The sequence below is a fragment of the Erpetoichthys calabaricus genome, chromosome 12, assembly GCF_900747795.2.
Source record: "Erpetoichthys calabaricus chromosome 12, fErpCal1.3, whole genome shotgun sequence".
Lineage (NCBI taxonomy): Eukaryota > Metazoa > Chordata > Cladistia > Polypteriformes > Polypteridae > Erpetoichthys > Erpetoichthys calabaricus.
In genome coordinates, this window is record NC_041405.2 from 52,826,118 (window position 1) to 52,847,421 (window position 21,304).

At 38.4% G+C, this 21,304-nt stretch overlaps 1 protein-coding gene across 1 annotated transcript in view; it reads left to right on the top strand.

Annotated features, from left to right (window-relative positions):
- Positions 1-21,304, top strand: part of shroom4 (shroom family member 4) — a 143,012-nt gene continuing 121,708 nt past the window's right edge. The window contains 1 exon segment of the mRNA XM_028815522.2: positions 1-480. Within this exon segment, the coding sequence (XP_028671355.2) occupies positions 346-480 (135 nt within the window). The 5' untranslated portion in view covers positions 1-345.

Sequence of the window (21,304 nt, forward strand, 5' to 3'; positions counted from 1 at the left end):
AATAATTTAAATAATTTCCTTCTGGTTAGTGTGTTTTAATATGTTTTTTCAGAACTGAACGAAACGCCTAATAAAACTAGTTTCGTCTTTCAAGCAGCATACTACAGAAAACAAAGAAACTGACGTCTACGGCTGCGCAGCCCTGCGCAGAATCTGGTAAAATTGAAAACAGTTAAGACGTTTGATTGGTTCCCCATTACATCAATCATTCGAGTTCGGCCAGAGTCATTTCCTTTGCGGCCAGTTGAACTTTTTTTTGGTTAAGTGGAAGCAATGATTCTGTACTTCTTGCTGTGATGGAGGCAGGGGGATTTTAGCAAACGCGGACAGGGCGCAACACCGATGATGGACCAGACTTCGGAGTCAGGAGATTCGCAGCTGTCCGCTCAACACATTCATGTCCAATTGCAAGGAGGAGCTCCTTGGGGGTTCACTTTGAAAGGAGGGCTTGAACACGGAGAACCGCTGATCATATCCAAGGTATGTTAAATGCAAAACCTTTTTTTTTCCTCCCAACCTCGGCCATTCCCTATGTTTATACTGTAGACGACTGTGTAAGTAGTTGGGAAACAATGTAATCTCTGTTTAAATATTCGAATCACCAAACTGTTCTTGTCTTTAAAACAGTTCGATTTATTTAGACTGGACCTCCAGGGTTTTCAGAGTGGGTGATTAATGTTTAATTTGAGACTGTCCTGTGGGATTTGAAAAAGCAACGGTCGTGACTGATTCACGAGATAAGAGGTAATGGCTAAAGCTTTTGAGTTGTGAGTCTTTATACAAATACATGCATAAAGTTCAAACGGAGGGCGCAGAAAACCAACGTCCGAGACAACTCCCATGCTGTCCCACTCCGCACAACTAATACCGCACAACTGGGCGCTCGTAGCTGCAGGACGTCACCGCATCCCGCTACTAATACAGTTACAAGGCGCGCTTTGTTTCTGGTGTGAAGTGGGGCTTTGCGGCAGCAGAAGGCGTTCGGGAGGCGCAAGTCGCGCTGCCACCGCCTGCCTGCCTGCCTGTCTGTCTGTCAGTCAGTCAGTCTCTCATTCCGAAGTTCCTCCGTTCCTGGGTGACGGACGGACAGCCACGCCGCCGCAACTGGACTCTTTGAAAATCTGCTGGAATGTGGAGGACTGGCCGCAGACTAGTCCGTCGCGCCGTTCAGTTTTTACTCCACGAAGATCGGGTCAAGTACTGCGCATCATTTTATATTTATTTTTAACTTTTTTTTCAGTTTGTGAACGCCTAGAAATGCTAGGAAACCTGGCCTTCTATGTAATTAAGAGACTGTTGTGTAGAACGGCATGAAAATCCCCGAGCTGCCACTGCTACGTTTGAGGTAATTTGGACGTGACGCGCGACAGAAATTTAACATCGCGAAACCAACTTTGGAGTCCATACAATTAGACGCTGATGAGTCGGGTACATGTGTACCAATTTGCCAACCTGGGGACGCGCTGGGGTGTTTATGGCATTATTTGTTTGTAATTAACGGTTGGAGGCGACAACTTGGGTGTCCTGCAGGAAGAAGTGTCAGACCTCCCTATCGCATCATTCCGGGTATACTTTACCTCCTACAGGTTTGGTTTCACATTCTTGCCAGGCCTGCGGAGGTTTAAGATTGTTATTTATGTATTTGTTTAAAAAGTGCCCTGTAGTGTTTGGATGTTACAAGACCATGGACAATGTAATATTCCCATTTCGTTTGGTGGTTTTCTGTGTAGGCCATATTTAATTTTTCTACAGCAATTGAAATCCTTTAACTTTTCTTTAAATTCTCAATTTAATTTTATAAGCGACTATAATGTGCTTTTTTTATACAGTATACCACTTTTTTGTAAATTGCCAGTGTTACAGAGTACTGGTAGGAAAATTAAAATAATTAGAATGCATTGCCAAACGGACATACTTAAGGGTATAATAAAATGAAAATTAGTACAAACAGAAGCCACAAGGCTGTACTAATAAACACGGGGGAACAGAGAAGGGAAAAATAAACGAACATCAAACGTGCTTGAGAAACGGATGTTAACTGTAATCAGACCCACTTAATCCAGTTCAGGGTCACAGGGGAGCAGTGTACCCAAAAGTCAAGAACCATCCCTGGACAGAGAGCCAGGGAATCACAGGGCACACACACCATACTTAGTCATACAGAAGAGTTATCCTTCTGATTATGTACAGTGTTTGGAATATTGGAGCAGCAACAGAAAATTCTATGTAGGCTCTGAAACATTGTGTAAACTTTAAACATTACAAAAATTGCAAGGGCCAGGTTCTGGAGCTGTAGAGACATTACAACTAAACAGTGTGCCACATGCAAACAGAGATAGAGAATATTATATTGGATGAACAGCTACCCATCAGTTGCCTGATCTAGCTTTAGCTTGTATAAGAGAGCTTAGCAGCTTTGGGCGCAAGCAGCCATGGACAGGCCATGTGTTAGTCTCATGACAGTCTCGGAGGGACAAACAGCCCAGAATCTCTTTGGAATGTGAGAGGAGCATTACACAGACACAGGGAAAGCATTCAAAATTCACACAGAAGGTACACCAGATGGAAACTGAATTGGGCATCCAAAGACTGTGTAGTGGGACCACCAGGCTGCTTCATCGTGGAAAAGAAAAATGAAAATAAGAACAGTTCTAAACTTTGGTCCTAGTTTACCCTCATAGCTTCATGTTTTTATTCAGTTTAGTTCTCTAATCAAGTACCAATTTCTTCATTTAGCAGGATACTAATTATTTCTTCTTGTATTTTGAGTACGTTTTGTTTCTGTTTCAAAGTAACTGTGTTTTACACACAAGGATACATTTGTATTCCTGTTTTAGCTGCCTTTTTGTTGAGTTTGTTTAAGATAGAAATGACATTGAAGTAGCACTCAAATATGTGTTAATTTTTCACATTAATTTTTAAAGTTGATTTTTCGCATTTTTTTAATGGCATTATTATCACTATATGAATTCTATTATAGCAGTTAACTTTAATAAGTGAGAAAATTAAAACAATTCAACAAATGGCATTTATGTATTAAAAACTGTCACAAATCTAAAAATATTTCATTATTTTTTTTAATAAACGTAAATGACATGATATTATGCAGTTTTTGCTTAGAATATGGCCATTCCTTTTTTTTGACCTTTTTGTGCTGCCAGCAGACATTAACATAGGGCACAAGTTGGCAACAATGAATCTACTGCCATTGTATTGCTGAGCACATTCATGCATGCAGTTATTCTCAATCTAAGCTTGCATCTCCATTGTCTTGCTTTTGAGTGCTGCCTGTGTGGAGTTTACACATTCTCCATGTGTCTGCGTGAATTTTTCTCTGGGTACTGCATTCCTGCTTCCACATCCAAAAAATTTGTAACACAGATTATTGGGCAACCTAAGAGTAAAAATAGTAAAATGCCATTTTAATACTTAATGTATTATTTATGAAATATATCAAAGGATAAGAACTATACTTCTAGATAGATTTAAAGGCTCAACATAATTGAAACTTGTTAGGTGATCCATTCAAAAATGTATTTTGAATTTATTTACAATGAAGACATATAGACTCAATGCCGTCAATTTAAGTATTTTGTATTCTGTAATAGCTATACCAAAAACAACCATCAATCGTTTTCTCAACCTGCTTTTCTAATGCAAAGTCATGAATAGCTGAAACCTACTTTGGGACATTTAGCTGCAAAGAAGAAATTATTATAAAATGGCCCATCAGTTGATGACAGGACACGTTTATGTGTCTATACTGATTTATTGTTGCCACTCAACCTATCAGCATTAAATATGAGAGGAAACTTGCATCTTCAAGAGAATTCATAATAAGAAGTCTACTACCTTCATTTATTTACACTGTATAAGGTAAACGAAGTACATGGAGAAATTCTGACGAATCCCACCTTCTCCAAGGTTTTTGTTATGTTTTGGGTTTTTAAGTGCGGCATCTACAAATTCACACTTTAGAGTTTTTTTATCTTAAGATATGTCCTTTAGTTTACACATCACTATTTTATAACAATGTGTGCTTTTGGAAATTGCATACAAGACTTTGTTTTTCTTATTGTAAATCATTAATTGTTCTTCAGGCTATAGCAGTTCTAAAGACTCTCAAGTTACACTTCTTTGTTGAGCACATGAGGTGTTTAACCTTTGTGACTGGAAGCCAAATATCACTGTAGAATGACTGACAAGCAAGTAATCATGTGCCTTAATCACACTTACTTGTTCCATTCAAAGCATATCAGTTGTAACTAAAAGTAACTTGACTTTAACATGTATATTGATTTCCAAATAGTGCCATATAGGTTTTCTGGTTCTCTTCATTAGAACTTTAAATAAGTGCAACAGTTTTTAGAAGACATTTGGCATATGCGGCCTATACCTCAACTGTTTTCCAGTCAACTCTTGTTATAGATGTACTAGGGAATATCTGCTTGCTTAGTATTAGGATGAGATATTGGAGCAGCTTAGCTATTAGCTAGACAAACATGCTTGATGGACTGAATGGTCTGTTGTTTGTCAAATTTTATATGTTCTTATGTCTCCTGTGAAAGTTCAGTATCATTAAATGTATAGTGCAGCACTGGCATTTTCTCCTTTGTATAGAATAAGCTATGCCTCCTATATGTGATGTAAGACCATTAGGTGTTTAACTTTTGACTATATGTTATTGAACATTCATTTTCTGTCAATATCTCTCCCCTCCACTGTCTACGGTTACAAGATCAGGGACTGAAAGACTGCAAGTTAAAGTACCTGAAATGAGGTGCTTGGAATATGTTGCAAGGTCCATTCTCTGTTTCATTTTCTGCAGCTTCAGAGGGGGTAATTGGGGGTTTTGGGTGCATAGTGAGGGCATTCTCAATATGGGATTCATTGATCAATCAGTGACAGCATCATATATGCAGTCAATGGTATTTAAAACAGAAAAGCACGGTGCTTGTGTAAATTAAAGGAGAATAACCATTTAAATCCAAAGACTGAAGTGGGTTTGAATGCAGCATGTTATTGGAGTCATGTGCACTAATGTGAGTGTGTCAGGAGTAGCAAGCTTGCTTGGGTTTGATCATGTATAACATTGTAATGAATGTTCTGAGACTGTGCCATCTTGGCTCAAAAACATACCACCAATTGCAGTTCTGTGGTCAGAAATAGACCATTGATGAAAGGGGTTGATAGAGGCTAATGTGAAATATGGAAAACAACAGATGTTTTCTAGTCAATTTGCCTTATAGCTGAATGCAATAGTGCTTCTGAAAGAGTCATGTCTGGATGCACAACTCTTTGAAAGTTGTCATAGAATAGGTATGTCTGCTAGTGATGCAATTGACATTCACTATTTTCAATTTAAAAAAAATACAAAGTGTAGTTGCAGTGGGTTAAGGAGGATAGTGGAAAGTTGATAAATGTTGCCTGGTCTTGTGAATTTCGCCTTGGGATTAATAAAGTGTCTATCTATCTATCCATCCATCCATCCATCCATCCATCCATCCATCCATCCATCCATCCATCCATCCATCCATCCATCCATCCATCTGGTCTTTTGAATCTTTAGTTAAGGATGCCTGAGGAGTGGAGAAGTGGTGTACTGGTGCCGATATTTAACAATAAGGGGAATGTGCAGGACTGTAGTAACTACAAAGGGATAAAATTGATGAGCCACAGAAATGAACTTATGGGAAACAGTAGTGGAAGCTAGGTTAAGAAGTGAGGTGATGATTAGCAGTATGGTTTCATGCTAAGAAAGAGCACCACAGATGCGATGTTTGCTCTGAGGGTGTTGATGGAGAAGTATAGAGAAGGCCAGAAGGAGTTGCATTACATCTTTGTGGACCTGGAGAAAGCATATGATAGGGTGCCTCGAGAGGAGTTGTGGTATTGTATGAGGAAGTCGGGAGTGGCAGAGAAGTATGTAAGAGTTGTACGGGATATGTACGAGGGAAGTGGGAGATGAGGATGCAGGGAGTAGAGTTGGCGAAGGTGGATGAGTTTAAATACTTGGGATCAACAGTACAGATTAATGGGGTTGTGGAAGAGAGGTGAAAAAGAGAGTGCAGGCAGGGTGGAATGGGTGGAGAAGAGTGTCAGGAGTGATTTGTGACAGACGGATATCAGCAAGAGTGAAAGGGAAGGTCTACAGGACGGTAGTGAGACCATATGGGTTGGAGACGGTGGCACTGACCAGAAAGCAGGAGACAGAGCTGGAGGTGGCAGAGTTAAAGATGCTAAGATTTGCATTGAGTGTGACGAGGATGGATAGGATAAGAAATGAGGACATCAGAGGTTCATCTCAAGTTGGACGGTTCAGAGACAAAGTCAGAGAGGCAAGATTGCGTTGGTTTGGACATGTGCAGAGGAGAGATGCTGAGTATATTGAGAGAAGGATGCTAAGGATACAGCTGCCAGGCAAGAGAAAAAGAGAAAGGTCTAAGAGAAGGTTTATGGATGTGGTGAGAGAGTACATGCAGGTGATGGGTGTAACAGAACAAGATGCAGAGGACAGAAAGATATGGAAGAAGATGATCTGCTGTGGCAACCCCTAACTGGAGCAGCCGAAAGAAGTTAAAACTACATAGTTCTGCCAAGCCAGGTTTCAATAGCAGCACAGACTGTGTGATGTCAAAATAATGGAGTTGAGTGTGTTTTCCCCAACACATACTGTGTCTGTCTATAGTTAGAGCAGTGTTGTAATGATACTGAATATCTGCATATTGTTGCCTGTCAGGTGCATCCATCATCGCAGCAGTGCACGCAAATGTAAATTATTGTTTTCACCAACACACCACACCAAGTTCTACTGTTAGGAGTAAGACAGTGAATTTATGTTAATGCAGTGGCCTGCCAGGTACCACATCTTAATCCACATGAGCAATTTTTGGGATTAAACAGTGTATAGTAGAGATCCCTCATCAGTTGATTTGCAATATCAATGGGATGCATTTTAGCAAATATGACCGAGCCTGCCCATGTAGCACTTTGAGCAATTTTTGAACTCATTCCCAAATAGAACAGCTTCATTTTACGTGCAGCTGGTGGAACCAGTTGCTATTACTTAGGTATACCAAATAAGATAGGTAGAGTGTAGCAGTATTTTTGAAGTACAGTAGAGCATAACCAGTGTGAGTCACAAATCATGAAGTAACGAATATAAAGAATAATCTCCTAATCATGGAGCAAATTATTAAATAATTTGAATCTGTTTGCATCTGTATGCATGACTTAACATTCAGATGCATTTGCAGACTTAACAGTTTTGAAAGGTTTAAGTATTTTAAAATGTTCTTGTGATTTCATCAAAAAAATAGTAATCAAATTTTTCTTTTTTTTAATATTTTTGTAACTGAATCATACTAAAAAATAATAGCGATAATAGAATGTAATTCCATGTGTTAGTAGGGTACATAAAGTGCATGTTTTTAACACTAGAATTACCAGAGCCTACGAAAAAACTTGTAGATCTGTCCCACCTTAAATCACTTCGTACCTCTCCATCAGCATCTTTTGTCCTGTAAATGTGTCGATAAGCAGCAAGCAGCCTGCTATCACATCCCCCACCGCTGCACAGTTTTCTCAGCTCACGTCTGTTTACCTGCGTGTCAGTTGCTTGGAGTTGTATAGAGTGAGAAGTCAAGCAAAATGACACCTTTTATAATACTATATTGTTATTTGGAACACATGCATTTCATGTGTGTTCCGTGTCTACAACAATCTACGTACAGTAAACACATCGTTAAAACAAACATTTTTCATGTTTTAGTAATAATTGACAAAATGTAGACATGAAGTGTATAATGTGTTAAGCCTGAATTCTAAATCTCAAATAAACACTTTCACAAAAAGTACAAATATAACAGAAGTGCGCTTCTATTCAAGAAAAAGAATCCACGTTAGGGTGCGACATTGACACGCGTTTGCTACGACCGCTTCGGTGGCGCAACGGTATCAACTGTTGACTGGTAATCAAAACTTCACGGGTTCGATCCCGGACGAGTCCGTTTTGAGAAGTGAGCTGCTCTTATTCTTACTATTTTAGAATAAAAACATACATTTGATTTCAGTCTGTAACAGCCAGTGTAAATGTATTTTTATTTGTAAAAGTTAGCTTTTTTTTTTTTCAGTTTTATTTTCAGAGTCACGTTCACGCTCTCCCTGACTCTGACTCTAACTAACAGCGCCAGTATAAATTCACACCTGATCTGACGCTGTTCGTTTTCAAATAATATTGCATTAGTGTGACAATGTTTTCTGATTGGTGCTATTCAGGTCATAAAATGCTTTCTTCAAAATGTCACCTATATTTGTCTGTTTCTTTTTTGCCCAGTGCTGCGTTGACATCATGCACCAGAAGGCTTGAGCTTATTCAGTTCAAGCAGAAAAACGCAGGTGGCTGGTTGCTTGTGCTATATCACGATTGACTTGGTGTCAATAAATGCACATGTACTGTACAAGGCATGCACGCGGGGGGGGGGGGGGCACTGAGAAAAGAAGAATGTTCATAGCTCACCTTGCAGAGGAGCTTCGTCGTCGCTTCTTACAAGAAAAGGCGATGGATAAAGCAAAAGAGGATGCAACATTGACAAGCTTCTGTTCCAAGACCGCCGCTTCCCCAGCCCCTTCAGTGTAATAGTAACCACAGCACAGAGAGAGGGCACGTATTGATAGAGAAGCATGAGCAGGTAAAAAAAAGAGAAAAGTAGAAGAGAAAAGGAAAAGAAACGGAGGTTGCAGGAGGAGGCAGGAAGCAGTGGCGAGAGAAAGTCGGTGCGGGAGAGCGAGCGAGTGTAGGCTCGTGGGCAGCTGTACAAGTAACTTGGGTGTATGGCCGACACCCGAGGAGTAGTAGTAGTGGTTGCTCCAGCAGCATTGGTTTTGAAGGGCGGGAGTGACCAGAAGATGGATGACTCTCCGCATAAGGCCGCGGACGGCAGCGGGAGTTAAGACTTGGGGTGTGTATTCCCCAGCGTGGGCGCCCCGGTTGCTGAGGAACCCAAGTCACTGTCTGGAAGAGCCTACTGGAGCCAGGGGTTGGTGAGGCGAGCCAAACAGCTGAAGCAGGACAGTGTAGAGAAGGTCAGCTGCATTAAGAGCGTCTCGCCTGTTGCAGAGCCCGCATGGGTCTCATTGTTATTGCCTCACTGTCTAGGTCATCGGTGACATTACCGATGGTGTTGGGTTCAAGGGCTCCCTAACAGCCGATGGGAGCATGGAACAGAACCCTCATCGTCACATCCGGCTCATTCACATTGAGGTCAACAAAATTAAGTTAATGTGCATAGCTTTGGGGATATTGGAAAAAACCACAACACAGACATGGGGAGAACATGTAAATTCCAGACAGATAACAGCTGGCTGAAAATTCAAAGCTAAGACACAGAATCTGTGAGGCAGCAGCGCAAACTACTGCATCACTATATAGTATAATACATCTCTTGGTATTTTTTTCTTGGAATTTCATGTGGGTGATTTCTGATTATAAACTAGTTATACAAGATCTAAGCTTTATGATTCTGGTCTTTCTTCCAGCAGAACCCAAGCACGTTTTCTGGCAGAAAGTAGCCCATTACTTTCTAAAGTGCCTTTTCCCAAAGTTCCATCTTTGTGGAGTATGATCAATGGTAATTTGTATTATACAATATGTAGGTGTAAGCCCCTGAAGGTTACATTTCCCTGAGTTGTAAATTTAAGTTGAATTTACAATCCTTCCTTGCAGGTTTTAATTCTGTTATTCCCGCTACACCCTGGCCAGAACAAATTCTTAACAAAATATAGTAGGTAAACAAGTACTCAAAGATTTGCTTCATACAAAAATTGATTGTAGAAGGAACTATTTAGTACAGATATCCAGTACAAAAGTCATTAAGGACCAACTGCAGCAGAGTTGTTTTCATAGTGGCTTAACGATAGACGCATAAAAGATAAGGGGCGTTTTCTTATTTTAGTAACATAATATTCTCAGACCCATTATAAAGCACCTTTGAATCACAGGAAACTGCCTACTGCATCATGTGCAAGACAGGAACCAACTCTGGACAGGGCACCAGTCCAATGCAGGAGTTATTCACACACATACTACACTTACACTCACACGGGGACAGTTAGAAAACCATTGACTCCACATGGGTATTAACCATTTGTAAGCTCTACAGATGCTGGATTCCTGAGACAACAGTGCTAACCCGTGCATCAATGTGCCACCCTTCTTATTTTAATAAGAAAGCATATGTTTGAACTTTTTAAGACTAAAAGTATATTTTATATTAAGCTTGATATTTTAGTGTAGAGTGATTAATATGATGAATCTAAGGGAAGTTTCTGATTATTTAAGTGGTTAAATATACTTGTTTAGAAAACTGCTTTTATGTTTGCATTTAGATTTTTCATCTTGAGAAAATAAATTGTCTATAAATTGATAGAACTTTACCTATTTATAATTTGTAATTATGGAAATTTTTATGCAGTAGGGTATTTATTTCTGAAGTAATTTCAAGCTGAGGTCTTCAAATATATTTATAATTATATATATAAAATATACAGTACTGTGCAAAAGTTTTAGGCAGGTGTGAAAAAATGCTATAAACAAAGAATGCTTTCAGAAATATAAATAATGATTGTTTATTGTTGTCAATTTACAAAATGCAAAGTTAGCGAACAAAAGAAAAATCTATATCAAATCAATATTTGGTGTTACTACCTTTTGCCTTCAAACCAGCATCAATTCTTATAGGTACACTTGCACAAAGTCAGGGATTTTGTAGGATTATAGTCAGGTGTATGATCAACCAGTTATACCAAACAGGTGCTAATGATCATCAATGTCGCACGTAGGTTGAAACACGGTCCTTAACTGAAACAAACAGCTGTGTAGGAGGCTTAAAACTGGGTGAGGAACAGCCAAACTCTGCTACCAAGGTGAGGTTGTGGAAGACGGTTTCATGTCAAGATTGAGCACAGCAACAAGACACAAGGTAGTTATACTGCATCAGCAAGGTCTCTCCCAGACAAAGATTTCAAAGCAGACTGGGGTTTCAAGATGTGTTGTTCAAGCTCTTTTGAAGAAGCACAAAGAAACGGGCAACGTTGAGGATCGTAGACGAGGTGGTCGGCCAAGGAAACTTAGTGCAGCAGGTGAAAGACACATCAAGCTTATTACCCTTCGAAATCGGAAGATTTCCAGCAGTGCCATCAGCTCAGAACTGGCAGAAACCAGTGGGACCCAGGTACACCCATCTACTATCCGGAGAAGTCTGGCCAGAAGTGGTCTTCATGGAGGAGTTGCAGCCAAAAAGCCATACCTCCGACGTGGAAACAAGGCCCAGCGACTCAAGTATGCACGAAAACATAAGGAACTGGGGTGCAGAAAAATGGCAGCAGGTGCTCTGGACTGATGAGTCAAAATTTGAAATATTTGGCTGTAGCAGAAGGCAGTTTGTTCGTCGAAGGGCTGGAGAGCGGTACAATAATGAGTGTCTGCAGGCAACAGTGAAGCATGGTGGAGGTTCCTTGAACATTTGGGGCTGCATTTCTGCAAATGGAGTTGGAGATTTGGTCAGGATTAATGGTGTTCTCATTGCTGAGAAATACAGGCAGATACTTATCCATCATGCAATACCATCAGGGAGGCGTATGATTGGCCCCAAATTTATTCTGCAGCAGGACAACGACCCCAAATATACAGCCAAAGTCATTAAGAACTATCTTCAGCGTAAAGAAGAACAAGAAGTCCTGGAAGTGATGGTATGGCCCCCACAGAGCCTTGATCTCAACATCATCGAGTGTGTCTGGGATTACATGAAGAGACAGAAGGATGTGAGGAAGCCTACATCCACAGAAGATTTGTGGTTAGTTCTCCAAGATGTTTGGAACAACCTACCAGCCGAGTTCCTTCAAAAACTGTGTGCAAGTGTACCTAGAAGAATTGATGCTGTTTTGAAGGCAAAGGGTGGTCACATCAAATATTGATTTGATTTAGATTTCTCTTTTGTTCATTCACTGCATTTTGTTGATTGATTGAAAATAAATGATTAACACTTCAATTTTTGAAAGCATTCTTTGTTTACAGCATTTTTTTCACACCTGCCTAAAGCTTTTGCACAGTACTGTGTATGTGTATATATGTGTGTGTGTGTGTGTGTGTGTGTGTGTATATATATATATATATATATATATATATATATATATATATATATATATATATCCTCTTTAATAAAACCCCTGTGTGCGTCCAGTGTCCGTGTGTGTGTGTCTTCTGGTGAAGTGCGCATGCGCGGGGCATGGTGCGATGCTTCAAAGCAGATGCTTCAAACGCCGCCTGACGCATCACACAAGATAGAGAGGGCGGGAGCTATAAAATATCGTGCGGCCGATCCAATCGGATTTCGGTAAATGAGGTAAGACCTAAAACATAAAACACGAAAAATCCAATAGAGTACTGAGATGCAGAGACCAGCTTCCCCAAAGAGGTGGGATTAGTGTTTGTTGTTGTGTAAGTGTTCACTCTGAGGATGTCAGATTTGCGATTAAGAATCTTGGCCCGGTAAAGTGTAAAGTGTCAGTTGTTGAAGGGGTTTTCCTAAATATACGATTTTTCATGATATTAAAATAGGATGACTTTTAAAAGTAGATTTATTTTCGAGTACATTACATCAGTTGCTGGGACGCATATTACTGACAGCAAAGCCAGTATTACTGTCAGAGAAAATTACAGCCATTTTACAGAAAAAAATTAAAGAGGTAAAATGTCCCTTGCCATTTAATATAGACTATTCCTACTATTGTTTATGGACTACTGTTCTAGCGCCCGTTATTGTAACGGGCTTAATGACTAGTATATAATAAATCCTAAGCCTAAAAGTGCAACGATGTTATGTGACTTTTTTTGTCACGCTTTAAATCGGGCTTATTTTAAAACTTACATATATATGTTTGGTATCATTCTTTTCAGAGTTTATCGAACTTTAATGTGATGTTGTTAGATTTTCAGATTCTTATTCTATTTTTAAATTATAAACTAAAAAATATCAAGAACTTGCGTCCCGTGAGACGAGACTTTGTGCCAAGAGATTTAACCATGCCTGGGGCTGGAAATAAAAGACAAAGAGTAGGACAGCTGTTCTACAGGCTTTTAAATGTTGGGAGTGACGTGCGTGATGCAGATGCAGTAAAAAAAAAAAAAAAAAAAAACTATTTGTTTCCCATTGTATCACCATTTAAGAGGGGGTTTCGGGGGAGCGACCGCATCTCCTTGGGGTGCGTTCAGCCCCCCTCTTCACAGCGCAAGCGGCAGAGATGCGAAGTGGTTGGCATGTTGCACAGGCCGGGGGGGGGGGTGGGCGAGCGAAGCGAGCCAGGGGCAAACCACCTAGTGTGTGCGTGTGTGTTATAATATATATATATATTATATATATACATTTTGTAAAGTTTTCTTAGGATTCAGTTAATTGGAAGGTCATTCTTTAGTTTTTCTAAATGTATTTAGGTACACTATAAATGAATTTGTCTGAAATGTTTCTTATGTCTTTACTTTTAAATAAAGTATTTTATGGTGAGCAATCTTAGGTAAATATGATATTAAAATAGCTCTTGGGTGCCATAGTACATTAATTATACCTGTGTTTACTCCAAAATATTTGGAAAGGCGCAGGGGTGGGCATAAGACCAAAAACCTCAAGAACCCTTTTCAATTGTAGAAGGAATGAATATGAAGAGAATAGATCCCTTGTAAAAAAAAAAAAAAAAAAAAAAATGCAAATACAATAATGTATGTATGGAGTGAGTACTTGAAACTTTTAAAGTGATAATCATGGAGTATACATTTTGAATAGGGAAAACATTGTATACATTGACAAAATAAATGCAGTTTTCTTGATTTTATAAATGCAGTGGCCGTTGTCTTTATACAAGAGAAAGCACTTAAAGCATATAAATTTCAGAAATGTTTTATTGTTTGCTCAGCAACCTCTTCATATTACTACTTCATGAGGAAGGATAAAGAGTAAACATGTTCTGTACGTTTAATAATGTTTTACAAGGATTGTGGTAATGCAAGTTAGGTGTCCATGGCAGTGAGTGGATTTTTATAATAAAAATTGTGTATTTTGTGAGTGCAGCCATGGTGTGTTCGGTGTGGGAGCAAGCCAATTGCTTGATAAGGTTAGCTGTTTCATATCAGATAGTAATTAGGACACCACACCCACATTAGTATAAAAGGAGTCTGAAGAGGATAAATCAGAAAACATGAGAAAATAAAGGAAAAGAAAAGCAGGTTAAAAGGATAGGACAAAAGAAACATGATGGTGACTGAACTATTGCTGCTGCAGTAAAGAAGCATATAATTGGCAATGTTGTCCTGAACAGATCAGTGGTGCTTTGAGGTAGGATATCTCCTGCTGAGTGTCCATAGTAGCAGGTGTGACCTACTGCTTGGAGAGATTCCTGCAGACACTAAAGGATGGCAGCGGGAGAAGGGAACGTGGATTGTGGAATACCCGCAGATGCCAAAAGATGGTGGCTGGGACACAAGCTGAATAAAAAGGTTAACTGCACCCATTAGAGGACGTCTCTTTTGCTGAGGAGACTGAAAAAGGTATGCAGAGGAGACATCAGTTTTAGAAGGAAGGACAGAGGCTTCTGATGGTGTTTAAAGAGACCAGAGACTGATCCTGACTCTTTTTAACTGATTTAAAAAATTTTTTTGGAGGTGGCAATGTATTTACTTATTTATTAAGGTATTTAGCCTTCACCAGCACACTGGATTCCTGAGATTATTTATTAAAAATTATGCATTAATGAATGATTTGACTTTACTTTGAACTGATTTGGTTGTTAATAAAAGCACTGTACACTTTGCAACATCTCTTTCTGTTTCTTGTGTCCTCATTGCCCAATCCATCTCAGGACATGACTATCATATTCCTAGGTTCAAGGACGAATATGCCAGCTGCGGGCAACCTAAGCATCAAAAGGATTTAAAATGATTTTTGACATTACTATGTACACTATGCCTTCATAACACACATTGGCAGGCTGAATATTTTGGGGGAGATGGTTAAGAATGGTTTATTTTCATAATTAACATGGAAGCCTTGCCAATTATCTGGCAAGAAATTAAAAATTGCTACAACCAGTTTTCAAGTAGTCTTTTTATCATTTGGCATACAATACTTAAATGCAAGTCATGGTATTAGTTTAGTATATACATATGTAGATGCTACATAACCTGTGAATGTCTCTGTATTTGAGCATATTAGCACTATGATCATTAAAGATACTTATAATAAAGAAGACCATAGGGATGGACATTTTCGTGTTACTGCCAGATAAACACATGCCCTTTACTCCTCAACAACCTCACCCCCCCTCTCTGGGTATTTGAGGGGGTGAGGGGATTGGTCTTAATTAAGTCATTACACTTTTTACCATCTGGAATGTTCCATATATGGGTAAAGCACATTCCTGTCTAGAAAAGGATGGGGTCAGTTGGACTGCAGGGCCTATTGCAAGGACATGCATTCCTCTGGGGGGTGATCATAGGTAGGCAGCTCACAGGAAGTGAGAAAAGCTCTTGCCATGCGGGTTTCTAGGCTAAATAAACCTGATAACTATTTATATGTGTGTGCGTATATATGTGTTAATTATTTACAAGGGACAAACTTTATTTTGCCTAAGTTTCAAATATGAAAATTACCACTTTTTCAAATGTAACTTCTTTTTCATTTTTTTACTTCATATTCACATTGTTGTGTATTTCTCACACTATGCCTTATTCCCACAATATGTGTGTCACCTAGGGAATATTGCAAGAGAGTCTCCAAAAGTGGCCATGATGCCTGCAGCTATCAGACACACGGATAGACCATATATGGAATTAGGGTCTAGGGTCACAGTTGGAGAATGTTGTAATCTTGGTTTTTATCTTTTTTTATTTAACTAAAAAGTATTTTCTGTTTAGTTAAAATGGATTCATACACTATTTTCTTTCAATTAAATGATGTGACAATATTGTACTTAATCTTTGACTGGCCATTACAAGCAGTATTACCTGTGAGCTTTTGTAGTTAGCTGGCAATGACACAGATTACAATGAGTTATTTATTCTGTAACAATAAATAAAAAACACACATCCCTTATCATCTTGCTATTGAAAAAAATGTGCTTTCACTTTTTTTTTTTTTTGCTTCATCATGCCAAAATAATTTTGCCTGCTATTTAGGGGTTAATCAACTTATATTTTTTAAATTGTAGTTTTAACTGTAAATGTATGGAAATTATGCTGTCAGCTTGCCAGTGGAAAAACCTGCTTGACAAACTGAACACATTCTATTAAGTTTTCCTAAACTGAATTAAAATGTACAATGTTTAATTATCTACTGTATATACTTATAATGTGTTGCAGGTAAAATCTTTGCTATTAACAGCTGAACACCATAGTTGTCATCAAGTTGTTACTACTTTTGTTGTTGTTTATTGGCTGTGAACAATGGTCTGTGCCTGAGACACCTGGAAATTTACTTTCTGATCTTTTCTTTTCTTCAAATCATACATACACATTTGAGAAAGTAGACTAAAGAAAGTGCAAGGCTTTTTTGCTAATTATACTGTTCCACTTTTCACAAAATCGTTTAATTTGTATATTCAGTTGATTTAATAATAAAACATATTAGATATTTAGGACACTACTTGCATAGATTTCAAAAATAATATTTACAAATTTCTCTTGAGTTCAATTTTGAAGTTGTACTTAGACAAGTTGTGAAAATTACTTTATGAGGTAATCACAGATTTGGAAAGCTCTGTTTTTAACAGAAGTTCTCAACAGGTAATAGTTGCTTGGGTAAAAAGCACAGTGAATGATTGATGAATGGTTTGCAGTACTAAGTGTAACCTTGTTTACTCAATGAGTCATCAGTTAATTCTTAAAGTTTTCCTTTAGACAGCCTCCGGTCTGTCTTTACACATGGGAATAACTCTGTTGAAACTGCTAGGGGGTGGAAAACTACACCAAAGCTGATTGTCTACTAAACTGTTGCTTGGTGCAGAGGCTACACCAGTTTAATTTTTCTGCTTTCTTCTAATACATTGTGTGTTTGAATTGTGTGTACAGTATCCGTGAACCAGAGACTGTTGTACTTTTGACTTATTCCATAAATTGTCTTAGTCTTCAAATACTCTAGGTAGACTAGGCATTTAACAAATTATGCAAGCAAGAATTTTACTATACATAATTCATTAATGACCATATTAATAAAAAGCCTTTATGCTAAAACAATCACTATGTAGCCCTCAGGCATGTTTTGTTTTCATATATACATGTTGTTTCCATTTTTGTTTTTAGAATGTTTAATTAGAGCCTCCTTGTTCACTGCTGAATTGTTTTATTATGTTTGGTTCATATCTATCATTTTTGTGGTATTTTGTCTTAGATTTGCATTATTTTGTTATAGAAGTCTTTGTTGGGTCTGCCCAGATTTCATAATGTGCTGTCACATGGTAGCCTGTTAAATAATGCCACATATACAATACATTGTAATCCAGCCAATTGTTAATCTCTGTTAAAGTATTCCTGACAAACCACTTTAGCTTACTGGCGATATAACTTGCTGTTGGTTAGAGAATCCCGAACGAGTGCATTCTTTTGTCTCCACTCTTTCCCTTGAGGCTAACATGTTTGAATGATAGACATGCCAGATTTGGCAGATCAGAAGCTTTAAGACCATCTGTCAATGGATAAGTTTTATATTTTTAAAGTCAGTTGTGTTCTAAAGTAAGCATTTGCTATAAAAAATACCTAGCCGTTGTTGTGCGGAACTGGTCCAAAAGTAAAAGTCCTCAGACCTTACCAAATATATCCACTGTAAAGTTTCTTATTTAAGAAAATGTGCTGTTTGTGTTTTGGAGGCATGCTTGAGACAAAAAAGTAAAAGAAACCTTTTGAATGTAAAATGTTTTGTTGGTACAATATAATAATAATTCTTCATTACAGTATTTAAAAAAAAATAGTCCATCAATTTCTGTAGAAAGAGGCTTTTAAAAATTGAAAAGTATGTTCTTAAGATCTCTTAATTTCAGTTGTGACAAGAGTGAAAGCTTTCATTGGTTGTCTGGATTGTTGGACTTGTTTTGATCATTTTTGTTGAGGCAGTATTTGGTCAACTGAGATGTATATTTTCTTTAGTTTGTCTTTATATAATATTTTTTAATGTTTGCAAAGACATTTTCAAAGGAAATATTAAAGTCTAGTTATTTTTTCTTGTTTTTGCTTAATAGGAAACGAAAGGCATTGGAAAGAATATCTCTTTGAATACTTATTTTTTTTGTCAGTTTTTCTTCATTTTTTACTATATAGTCTATACAATGCACATTTTCCAAGATTTTGTGTCTTAAAAGGCATGTGCAATAGGTTTATTTCTTCTTCCATTCTTCATATTTTATTATTTTGCGCAATGCAGGTATTGTGGGATTACTTCAGTTGATTAAAATGGTCCTTATGAATAGGCTCCTTTGTGCTTTATTCACAAGAGAATCTGAACTGAAGTGACTCTAGTACATTGCATTTTATCAAAACCCACCTGCATGTTACTACTAAATTCACAATGCCAATCAACATTCAGCATTATTCAATTTTAGTGCTGTGTCATGTGCATACATGATAAAAATTACTGAAATTTTTTGAGTGAATATTGTTTAGTTGTCCACAGAACAGACATAGTAATTTAACCTGGGCATTAAAATTCAGGAGTGTCAATAATAGTGCTTGGAGATATATTTTTCACCTTGAAAAATTATGCTAGAGGAAACCATGCACCTGGAGCAGTAAGTTTGCGGTGGAGGGAGATGCTGCAATAATCAATGCTGCACAACTTCTCTCTGGCACACTGACACTGAGTACTTTCAGCCAATGAATTATTCAGTAGAAGCATGTCAAGAATTGCTACTGGGGCTCTTTTATACCAACAGCAATACAGTCTCATTAATCAGCAGTAATGCCTCACTGGGACTGTGACAACCAAGTCAGAACATTTATATTTTTGATTTTTCTTGCTTTATAGTCATTCTGATGTGTGTTCAGACAAAAGTCTGTCTATCTATTGAAATGTGTTTTACATTTATGAACTTTATCACCATCCTGAAAGTGATGTCTTTTTGTGTAGACTTGTATGAGGACTTTCTGTAATTTCTTTCTGTAGGATTTTGTCCAGAGTGAAGTTAAATTAATTTCAGTTGTACAGCTTTAACAAATGTGTTGGTAGTTAAAAGAGGTACACCTGTGTGCACAATTAATCATTGGTACATGTTTTTTTTTTTTTGTTAAACTGAGAAGTATATACAAATGTAGTACATTATGCTGGTATCTACTGAAATCATCTGAATATTTAATAATTACCTGGCAGGGATTTTTTATCATGTTCTACTCAAAATATGTCCAACTTAATCTCCAAGTGCATCAATTAGTAAGAACATATGGATGGTTTCCGCTTACAAAAGATCGCACATTACAGGTATTCTTACAAGTATTTGTGGTGCCGGGTGGCACTGTGGTGCAGTGGTAGGGCTGCTGCCTTGCGGTAAGGAGACCTGGGTTTCTGTTCTGGGTCCTCCCTGTGTGGGTTTCCTGTGGGTGCTCTGGTTTCCTTTCACAGTCAAAAAACATGCAGGTTAGGTGGATTGGCGATCCTGCCTTGCACCTTATGCTGGCTGGGATAGGCCCCAGCACCCCCGCGACCCTGTTCAGGACGAAGCAGGTTAGAGAATGACTGACTGGTTTGTGTTGCCTTTTGTCCCATGTGCTTTTATTGTACCACCTTTTATCCATTTTTCTTAATCACTAAAAAGGAAAAGATTTATACAGTAAATGTGGAAAATGTGGTGAGGGGAGTGCTCAGCTGTAGGAAAGAGGGCATTTTAGGCATACTGAGAATGATACACTTTAAAGGTACAGTAGATGCTAAATTAAGAGCTGAAGAAAGTTTATCTTTGGGCAGGATACTAGTCATGATGATTGTTTCAGGGTAGAGAGACACTTTGTAAATATTATAAATTGGAATATATCAGGAGATCAGAAAATAAAAGTGGCAGTCCAGCTTTGTTTCTCCTCCAACACTGATCTCAGCCATGTGATCAGTCTTTTCAGCTGCATTGTGTATTGGACTTAAGGAAAGGCCATTATCACTGCACCTGGGGTCAGATTTATAAAACTTGTGCATGCACAAAAAGAGGCTCAAAGTGCATTCACAGCTTTCCACACAAAAGTCAGGATTTATGAACAAAAATTTGATGGGAAAAGCTTGCATATATATATACAGTAATCCCTCGCTGTATCGCGCTTCGCCTTTCGCGGCTTCACTCTGTCGCGGATTTTATATGTAAGCATATTTAAATATATATCGCGGATTTTTTGCTGGTTCGCGGATTTCTGCGGACAATGGGTCTTTTAATTTCTTGTACATGCTTCCTCAGTTGGTTTGCCCAGTTGATTTCATACAAGGGACGCTATTGGCAGATGGCTGAGAAGCTACCCAACTTACTTTTCTCTCTTTCTCTCTTGCGCTGACTTTCTCTGATCCTGACGTAGGGGGATTGAGCAGGGGGCTGTTCGCACACCTAGACGATATGGACGCTCATCTAAAAATGCTGAAAGATTATCTTCACTTTGCTCCCTTCTGTTCAGCTGCTTTGTGAAGTGACATGCTGCATGGTGCTTCGCATACTTAAAAGCTCGAAGGGCACGTATTGATTTTCGGTTGTTTGTTTTTCTCTGTCTCTCTCTATCTCTTTCTCTCTCTCTCTCTCTCTTTCTCTGCTCCTGACGGAGGGGGTGTGAGCTGCCGCCTTCAACAGCTTTGTGCCGCGGTGCTTCGCATACTTAAAAGCCAAACAGCCCTATTGATTTGTTTGCTTTTCTCTGTCTCTCTGACATGCTCTGCTCCTGACGCACACTCCTTTGATGAGGAAGACATGTTTGCATTCTTTTAATTGTGAGACGGAACTGTCATCTCTGTCTTGTCATGGAGCACAGTTTAAACTTTTGAAAAAGAGACAAATGTTTGTTTGCAGTGTTTGAATAACGTTCCTGTCTCTCTACAACCTCCTGTGTTTCTGCGCAAATCTGTGACCCAAGCATGACAATATAAAAATAACCATATAAACATATGGTTTCTAATTCGCGGATTTTCTTATTTCGCGGGTGGCTCTGGAACGCAACCCCCGTGATGGAGGAGGGATTACTGTATATATATTTTTATATATATATATATATATATATATATATATATATATATATATATATATATATATA